The sequence below is a fragment of the Cyprinodon tularosa genome, unplaced genomic scaffold, assembly GCF_016077235.1.
Source record: "Cyprinodon tularosa strain WSP-4 unplaced genomic scaffold, ASM1607723v1 ctg1175, whole genome shotgun sequence".
NCBI classification, from domain to species: Eukaryota; Metazoa; Chordata; class Actinopteri; order Cyprinodontiformes; family Cyprinodontidae; genus Cyprinodon; species Cyprinodon tularosa.
This window is the reverse complement of record NW_024037976.1, coordinates 32106-42523: the sequence shown is the minus strand read 5'-3', so window position 1 is coordinate 42523 and position 10418 is coordinate 32106. Positions and strand designations below refer to the sequence as shown.

The 10418-nt window shown below is 50.7% G+C and overlaps 1 protein-coding gene across 1 annotated transcript; it reads left to right on the top strand.

Moving 5' to 3' along the window:
* The first annotated feature begins 496 nt into the window (after positions 1 to 496).
* LOC119799118 (B2 bradykinin receptor-like) lies at positions 497 to 5973 on the top strand. Its single transcript, XM_038308878.1, has 2 exons — positions 497 to 647; positions 4877 to 5973. Exons 1-2 carry the CDS (start codon positions 628 to 630, stop codon positions 5925 to 5927), a joined length of 1071 nt encoding a protein of 356 aa, XP_038164806.1. The 5' UTR covers positions 497 to 627; the 3' UTR covers positions 5928 to 5973.
* The last annotated feature ends 4445 nt before the right edge of the window (positions 5974 to 10418 follow it).

Here is a 10418-nt window from a genome sequence, read left to right as displayed (position 1 = left end):
GAGGTCTTACAGCTGTTTATAAGCCAAACTGTATCCTCTTCTCCGCTCATCATGTCAGGATGAAACATGGACTCTGGTTCCCAACGTCCAAAACCACGATCACGGTTTATATGTGGTTTCTGGCTCTGGACCCCCGGCGCTCGCCAACGACCAGAAGACTGCAGGGTGTAGGTCACTGAACCCGGCTGGGCGAGTGTTCCCAGGATCAATGAAATGTTCCATATCATGGATGCAGACTAATGAAACCTGAACATCAAAGGCCATGAATGATTCTTTCAACATGTAGAAGTAGGTGAAAATTCTCCATTGTTTTCATTTTCCATGATGTCATATAGCCCCCAGTTTCACTAAGTAGGTTCTGAATCCTACTTAGGAAGCAGCAATAATTGGAAAATAATTACCCCCCCCAACCACTCCAGTGGTCCATTAGTGGTTGACTTCTCAGCAGTTTGATGAATAAACGGGAAAGCGTATTTGATGACAGAGGGTTAGGGTGAGGAAGGAAGGTGTTTTTCAGCTGCTGACTTTTATTCAGATTTTTCTCAATGAATAAAATTTTTAATGTCTAACAAAGGAAAGAAGAAAAGGAAGCTGATTATTTGAACCCTTTTCCTTTTATCTGGACGAATGGCGGCTTTAAGTACGAGGTATGTTTCCCGGCTTTATCTCTGAGCTGCAGCCTGAATGTGTTTTAAATGCACCGTTCCACATACGCTTATAAAAACGAGACTTTATTTCCCTCTAAACATTATAACTAATATTATTTATTCTGTTTATTCATTTTATTTAAGACAACTAAAGATAAAACACAATCAACAGTATTTTAATAACAACAGAGAGATTAGATTACTTTCTGATGACTGAATAATTTTCTACTTTCTGCTTTTTCTAACTGATTTTGAAGAGCAAACTGCAGAGCGTGCCGCCATGCTGCACGGTAAAACGTCCATAAATCTGTTTGCTGCGTACGTGAGCTGGTGGGGCTGAGGTCTGCATGGAGCTGATCCTTCAGCTGTGGAGGTTTTCAGGCGGGAAGGGAAAGGTTGACGGCCTGGACCATTGGGGGAGGGGGTGAACCTGATGGAGGTGGGGGGGCGGGGGCTGGCACACTCAGAGCGCCTTGCCAGGTACTGTGTCTAGGTGGGCGGGTTTATTGTGCTTAACTTCAACGAAGCCACGTCTAAAAGAGAGTGGAATGGACCTACAGCAGCTCCACTCCACCCGACTCCACTCCACTCCACTCCACCCGACTCCACTCCACTCCACCCGACTCCACTCCACTCCACTCCACTCCACTCCACCCGACTCCACTCCACCCGACTCCACTCCACTCCACTCCACCCGACTCCACTCCACTCCACCCGACTCCACTCCACTCCACTCCACCCGACTCCACTCCACTCCACCCGACTCCACTCCACTCCACTCCACCCGACTCCACTCCACCCGACTCCACTCCACTCCACTCCACTCCACTCCACTCCACTCCACTCCACTCCACTCCACTCCACCCGACTCCACTCCACTCCACTCCACCCGACTCCACTCCACCCGACTCCACTCCACTCCACTCCACCCGACTCCACTCCACTCCACCCGACTCCACTCCACTCCACTCCACTCCACTCCACCCGACTCCACTCCACTCCACCCGACTCCACTCCACTCCACTCCACCCGACTCCACTCCACTCCACCCGACTCCACTCCACTCCACTCCACCCGACTCCACTCCACTCCACCCGACTCCACTCCACTCCACTCCACCCGACTCCACTCCACCCGACTCCACTCCACTCCACCCGACTCCACTCCACTCCACCCGACTCCACTCCACCCGACTCCACTCCACCCGACTCCACTCCACTCCACTCCACCCGACTCCACTCCACCCGACTCCACTCCACTCCACCCGACTCCACTCCACTCCACTCCACTCCACCCGACTCCACTCCACTCCACCCGACTCCACTCCACTCCACTCCACCCGACTCCACTCCACTCCACCCGACTCCACTCCACTCCACTCCACCCAACTCCACTCCACCCGACTCCACTCCACTCCACCCGACTCCACTCCACTCCACCCGACTCCACTCCACCCGACTCCACTCCACTCCACCCGACTCCACTCCACTCCACTCCACCCGACTCCACTCCACCCGACTCCACTCCACCCGACTCCACTCCACCCGACTCCACTCCACTCCACTCCACCCGACTCCACTCCACTCCACCCGACTCCACTCCACTCCACTCCACTCCACCCGACTCCACTCCACTCCACCCGACTCCACTCCACCCGACTCCACTCCACTCCACCCGACTCCACTCCACCCGACTCCACTCCACTCCACCCGACTCCACTCCACTCCACCCGACTCCACTCCACTCCACCCGACTCCACTCCACTCCACTCCACCCGACTCCACTCCACTCCACCCGACTCCACTCCACTCCACTCCACCCGACTCCACTCCACTCCACTCCACCCGACTCCACCCGACTCCACTCCACTCCACTCCACCCGACTCCACTCCACTCCACCCGACTCCACTCCACCCGACTCCACTCCACTCCACCCGACTCCACTCCACCCCACTCCACTCCACTCCACCCGACTCCACTCCACCCGACTCCACTCCACTCCACCCGACTCCACTCCACTCCACTCCACTCCACTCCACTCCACCCGACTCCACTCCACCCCACTCCACTCCACCCGACTCCACTCCACTCCACCCGACTCCACTCCACCCCACCCGACTCCACTCCACTCCACCCGACTCCACTCCACTCCACTCCACTCCACCCGACTCCACTCCACTCCACCCGACTCCACTCCACTCCACCACTCCACTCCACCCGACTCCACTCCACTCCACCCGACTCCACTCCACCCGACTCCACTCCACTCCACCCGACTCCACTCCACCCGACTCCACTCCACTCCACCCGACTCCACTCCACTCCACCCGACTCCACTCCACTCCACTCCACTCCACCCGACTCCACTCCACTCCACTCCACCCGACTCCACTCCACTCCACCCGACTCCACTCCACTCCACTCCACCCGACTCCACCCGACTCCACTCCACTCCACTCCACCCGACTCCACTCCACTCCACCCGACTCCACTCCACCCGACTCCACTCCACTCCACCCGACTCCACTCCACCCCACTCCACTCCACTCCACCCGACTCCACTCCACTCCACCCGACTCCACTCCACTCCACCCGACTCCACTCCACTCCACTCGACTCCACTCCACTCCACCCGACTCCACTCCACCCCACTCCACTCCACCCGACTCCACTCCACTCCACCCGACTCCACTCCACTCCATCCGACTCCACTCCACTCCACCCGACTCCACTCCACTCCACCCGACTCCACTCCACTCCACTCGACTCCACTCCACCCGACTCCACCCCACTCCACTCCACCCGACTCCACTCCACTCCACCCGACTCCACTCCACCCGACTCCACTCCACTCCACCCGACTCCACTCCACTCCACCCCACCCGACTCCACTCCACTCCACCCGACTCCACTCCACTCCACTCCACCCCACTCCACTCCACCCGACTCCACTCCACCCGACTCCACTCCACCCGACTCCACTCCACCCGACTCCACTCCACCCGACTCCACTCCACTCCACCCGACTCCACTCCACCCGACTCCACTCCACCCGACTCCACTCCACTCCACCCGACTCCACTCCACTCCACCCGACTCCACTCCACTCCACCCGACTCCACTCCACCCCACTCCACTCCACCCGACTCCACTCCACTCCACCCGACTCCACTACACTCCACCCGACTCCACTCCACCCGACTCCACTCCACTCCACCCCACTCCACTCCACCCGACTCCACTCCACTCCACCCGACTCCACTCCACTCCACCCGACTCCACTCCACCCGACTCCACTCCACTCCACCCGACTCCACTCCACTCCACTCCACCCGACTCCACTCCACTCCACTCCACCCGACTCCACTCCACTCCACTCCACCCGACTCCACTCCACTCCACCCCACCCGACTCCACTCCACTCCACCCGACTCCACTCCACTCCACTCCACCCGACTCCACTCCACCCGACTCCACTCCACCCGACTCCACTCCACCCGACTCCACCCCACTCCACTCCAGCCTACATATTCCGAGGTTATTTAAAGGGGACGGTGTTACAGGCTTGCGTTAAAGTGAAACAATCTGCTGCAGCTCCGAGCTGAATAATAACATCACTCCTATTTTTTTTAAAGTTTGGATGCAGCTTTTGTTTTATTACAACATTTCAAGGGGAGTTTTTCCATTGGTCCTTGATTTTCCGTTATTCCATCATGTTCTACTCTCCCAGATGAGTTTAGTGTCATTTGGAGCCGTTCTGAAGATATTCCGTTAGGAAGACGTTACTGGATATAACCTAACGGAATATCTTCAGAACGGCTCCAAATGACACTTATTTATTCACATGATGTGAATAAATGTAATACAATGAGAAATGCCTTTTCTCAAGCATGTCTTTATTACTGCTGTTCAAAAAAGAGCTGTTATTTATGAGCGTTTTCAGTCTTGTTTGAGTTGATGCAGCTTGGTCTACGTTCTACTCACCCAGTTTTATTTAATTTGGGCTTACAGTTCCTCAGTTATTTGCTCATCCATTTGGGTTTGAAAAATAGGTGAGAATTTAAACCAAACCGTCTCATTAATCAAGATTTAATTCAGACAAAAGAAAACAAGATTTATTCATAAGTTAGAAAATGATTTTTGTTCATCTGAACCTGCTCATTAGAAAACAGAACTTCTCCTTCTTTCATTAATATGTGATTTCTGTTCCATCTTCCTCGTCCCTGCAGCCTCCCTGCCAACAGCACCTTCATGCACAGAGACCCAAACCAAACGTCTTCATGCAGCTATGAAGATGACTTCTCTCGGGGGGAAGTCTACGTCATGATTTCTATCCTGGGAATTATCTTAAACTCATTTGTGCTGATCGTTCTCTGCCTCCACAAGAAGCCCTGCAGTGTCCCAGAGATCTACCTGAGCAACCTGGCTGCAGCCGACCTGGTTCTGATGTTCTGCATTCTCCTCTGGGCTGTTCTTATTTTCCGTGACTATGACTGGGATTTCGGCTCTTTCATGTGTAAAGTGTACCGTCAGACTTATAGGATAAACTATACCTGCAGTGTTTACCTGCTGGTCATGGTTAGCATCGATCGTTATCTTGCTGTGGTGCACCCACTGTCCTGTATGAATATCCGAGAGCCCCTGTATGCTAAACTGGGCTGTGCTTTGGTTTGGTCTCTGGGCTTCTTCCAAAACATTTCCTACTTCATCTACAGTGAAACCAAAACAGTAAAAAATAACATTACCACTTGTTCATTTAGTTTCCCAGTTGATACCATGCTGAGAGTTCGCTTAATGTCTGTGGTGTTAACCTTCATCATCCCCATCATCATCATCTCCTTTTGCACCGTCATGATTTTAAAGACTCTCAGACGCAGGTTATCCAACAGCCTCCAGCAAACAGACCATAAAGCCACCACCTTGGTCCTGGCCTGCCTCCTGGCCTTCCTGGTCTGCTGGGGTCCCTACCAGCTGACGGAGATAATGAGGTGGTTACATGGGGTCAGAGTTCTGACAGGGTGCAGGAGCCTCACTGTCATCAGGGTTTGCCTGGATATCTTCTTATACTTGGGCCTTTTCAACAGCATCATCAACCCTGTTCTCTACATCATCGTTGGAAATAACTTCAGGATGAAGATCAGGGAGCTGTGCAAGGGGAGAGAAGAAGAGAGCACCTCAGGGTTTAATGAAATGACTGAAGCCACCTGGAGGCATAATGTTGATCAGAAATCCTTATGCTGCGTTCACACCGAAGGCGTTCTGGGTGTCAGAAACGCTTAAACGCAGAAATCTGGACTCTGGATCAAACTGTGGTCCAGTTGCTTTGCTGCTCAGCGCTCTTGTTTTTTAATCTGCTCCATTCTGTAGCTTCAAGCTAAAGACCAGCTCGGCTTTATTTACTTCATTAATTGGAAAAATAGTTCTAACCTGTTTTAAGTGAGAAACTGCTGATGCAGAGCGCTATGATCACTCCTCAGAAACAGTTTATTAACGCCTAAATTAACTTCAAATGTAGAAACCTGCCGGCAGAATATGTTGGCTTTTATTATCCTGCTGTCTGCAGTTTGTAGCACAGACCTGAAAAACGCTAACATCTACTTCCAGCCGCCACCAACAGGAGGGGAAAACCCTGGAGAGGCGAGCGGGCCTGAGGCAGCTGCTGCTGGGGATTCCCAGTGACAGCGCAGCGCCGGTATGTGGGGGTCTGAGCGGCTCCCACAGAGAAATAATCTTTGAAGGCAGGATGGTAATCTGGATGAACTGACTGCACAGACCATGTTTTCAGGAGGACTTTCTCACTTCAACATAGATTCTAACTACTTTCTACCCGCTGATCACAGCTAATATAGCAAAGCTGCTCTCTGGCATCGAACTCAGGAGCAGCAGAAGCATCTGGAGACACTTTACTGGACGGCTGAAGCTTAATGAGGATCAGAGATGAAGCAGCAGAAGCTTCTTTGATGGTAAAAGCTCATCCGGTCTGAACGTAGCATAAAGCCTGGTTTATGCTCAGAAACCAAGTGGTTTGCGTGCGTGTCACACTTAACGCAGATATGCCCCCCCTTCCGCAGACACTCTAGTGCATCTCTCGCAGACAGGAGGCCTCTGATTGGTCAAATCTACATCCGCTCTAACTGCGTATTTCCTGTTTGGTTCCTAATGGCTGAAACTCTGGCTGTAGGGCCGTCCACAGCGCCTGGCTCACCTCGGACTCTATCCCAGACACCGTGCAGGACGGAGACAGACTGCAACGGTCTCTTGGTTTACACCCGAAGCCAAAACACGCAGCGCCACGGCCAGTCTTTGTTGAACCGACACACGGACGCCCACAATCCTAGCTAGTTCCTGATTGGCCCTCTGGTGTTGTGGCGTGGAATAAAATAGCGCAGACCGCCCTTCAATATTTAGCATAAATTAAAAATATCTGCGTCATCCTTGCGACAAGCTAACTGCGACACACTGCTGCGGGAGGATAACCAGACCTTAAAGTCATATCATACTTAAATGTCAAATCATTCTGGATTAAACATGTATATAAATGTTCTCTTTATCAGACCAGATTGTCCCAAAAGTTTGACATTTTCTATAAAAAAGATAAAATTCTATCTTAAAATCTGTGTTGTTTTTTTCCGTTATCTTCTGCAGGCCACTTAGTTCTACGTCAGCCTGAACACCTAAATTCGGCCAATCATATATCAACGGTCATCTGTCAATCAAATGTTTTCGGTCATAACATCTAGATTCATATGTCGCAGCTAATATACGCAACGGTTGAAACCAGAATCCTTTCCTTTCCCATTGAGTTGCGTCCCAGTGTTCACGGGGATGGACGTCTGTGTCTTCGGCAGGCGTAGAGCTAACAGAACTGGCAGCGTTGCGAGGCAAGGGCTCAAACATGTACGGCTGGAAGCCTTCTACACCAAACCAAGCTTCTGCCGCCCTGGCGTCCTCTTCCACAACATCTTCTTCCCCGCTTTCCTCCTCTAAATAAAAAATGGATGACGGAGGAGACTCATCCACGACCTCCGACACTAAACTCTCCTCCTCTTGCATGTTTCCGCTGTCCATAGCGTTCCTTGACAGCGTCGTTTCTAAGTCACCAATTTAGTGCTACTTGGTCCCAATGGAATTTCCCATTGGGAACCTGCTAGCACTAAGATGCTAACTGGTTAGCAAGATGCTTCCCACAAACCGGCCACAACCTAACTTGCTTGCGAACCTTCCACCACAACAATCCCGCCCCCTTGATAATCGACCAATCACATTCACTTTATTCACCGCTTCCCTACGACTTTAAGATCTGACCTGGTGATGATGTGGATTCAGTGCAGATTATCTTCCAGGATGTAAATATTTACCCATCAGACTCTGATCTCTGATCCTTCTCCAATCCTCAGGAAATTCTCCTGTTCAGCGTCTGTCAACCATTAATCCTTCTAGCTTGTTTTTCCTGTTTCACTTTAATGCTTTGCCTCGACAGGCAGAGAGACAGACTGCTGGGTGGGGGCCCCTCATTACCTTTTCTATCAATAAACTCGTCGAAGCTAAAACGCTTTGCTACTTAGGCGGGATCCCAGAAAACTTTAGATATATAATGAGAACAACATATGTGTGGTAAACATGTAATGATACAGTAATAATAAATGGTGATTAAAAACAAGCCTGAGAGCTTCACATGGACGTCTGTCTGTCTGTCTGTCTGTCTGTCTGTCTGTCTGTCTGTCGGTCTGTCTGTCTGTCTGTCTGTCTGTCTGTCGGTCTGTCTGGACTCTTTGGACACTTTAAAAAAGACGCTTTCCCTCCAGGAAGCTGTTAGTTAGTCTGAAGCTTTGATCATTATTATTCATGACTATACTGCGTGTATTTTGTGTTGTACGTCGCTGTAAAGTGTCGGTTTCCACTTCTAAGATGCATCTTTTGACCTGGCGGCTGTGAAAACATGAATAACAAAAATAAACTTTCACTTGAAGATAGCGACTGACACACAGAGTGATATATGTTTGCACTTTAAAGACACAGGGACACAAATAAAAAAGTTATTAATACTTAAAGGCTAAATAAACAGACAATATCTGAACCGTTTATCACAACCGAATTCCTCTGGTCCTCAGGGTGAATCGGAAGACAAACACATCGACGTGTGAAAGTGGGAGGAAATGAAAGTGATGTAACAATGTAAACAGCTGTGATCAGGGGAGGATTTAGGAAATTTTGGGCCCTGTGCAATGACATGCAGGGGCCCCTCTGAATGGAGAAGACAAAACATAAAACTGACCCGTTCTACAGATAGAGAAACGTTAAGAGCTTTTTCAATTCAAAATGACAGGAATAGCGTCAAGTTCGAGGTTTTATACTCAACGTTATTTCTGACATTTTGAATTGAAAAAGCTTCCTGGATGGGAAGCGAAATGTCTTCAATCTTGAAAACAAAGTCCAGTGGCTTGATTTCAACTTTATGGAATGACACTGACCTGAATGACAGAGAATCTTCACCAGCGCATCACGCTAGCACAGTTCCTGGCCTCCTATCAGCGGCCCATGACACTACAGCTCTCAAGGCAATTGTGCAAACAAAAATGGTGGCGCCCTTAGCATCCAGGAAGTTATGTTTGTTTATATCAGTGATATTTTGTTGTTTGCAGAATGTCAGGCGGAGAAGGCATCATTGGTATCGGTTGATGCCATTTATTGTTAATAAACTGAGAAGAAGTTCATATTGTGAAAAAGTGAAGGGATCTGGGAATGCCAAAGCTGGACACGCCGGAAAACCTGCAAAGTAAGTCAACTGACTGTAAATCAGAGATGAGGCGGTCCGCTCAGGCGCTCTCCGTTATGAGAGAACCGATCCACTGAGGAACCATGCCGAGTCCTACTGATGAACTAGGACTAGATTAAGCGCGGTTCGGCTGTTTCTGGTACGGTCCGGTTCAGTTTGGGTTCCATTTGCACTCGGTTACCGTGATCGGACCGTTTTCTCTGCACAGTTTTAAAAAGGTAGTGAAAATGAGATAATTGAAAACTGGTTTGTTTAAAAAAAAAAAAAAAGCTGAAAAAAAAAACCCTGGTAAGTTTTCAGGTCCAGGCAGCTGAAGCTGCCATTAATGTGCTGATTAAATCTGATCATTTCTGCCCCTTTTCAATCTAAATCTAAACAAATATAAATCTGATTTATTTTATATATTTTATATTATACATCGTTACAGAATTTTAAGTATCTAATCTAGACACTTATTCAAATTAAAGTGTGATATTTTCTGCTGTCACCATGGTTACAAATATCTATTATCTGACACGCTTGTCCCAATTGGGGTCACAGGGCTGCTGGTGCCTATCTCCAGCAGTCAATGGGCGATAGGGGGGGTCCACCCTGGACAGAGAGGCAGGGTCCACCCTGGACAGAGAGGGGGGGTCCACCCTGGACAGAGAGGGGGGGTCCAACCTGGACAGAGAGGGGGGGTCCACCCTGGACAGAGAGGCAGGGTCCACCCTGGACAGAGAGGGGGGGGTCCACCCTGGACAGAGAGGCAGGGTCCACCCTGGACAGAGAGGCAGGGTCCACCCTGGACAGAGAGGGGGGGTCCAACCTGGACAGAGAGGCGGGGTCCACCCTGGACAGAGAGGCAGGGTCCACCCTGGACAGAGAGGGGGGGTCCACCCTGGACAGAGAGGCAGGGTCCACCCTGGACAGAGAGGGGGGGTCCAACCTGGACAGAGAGGGGGGGTCCACCCTGGACAGAGAGGGGGGGTCCAACCTGGACAGAGAGGGGGGGG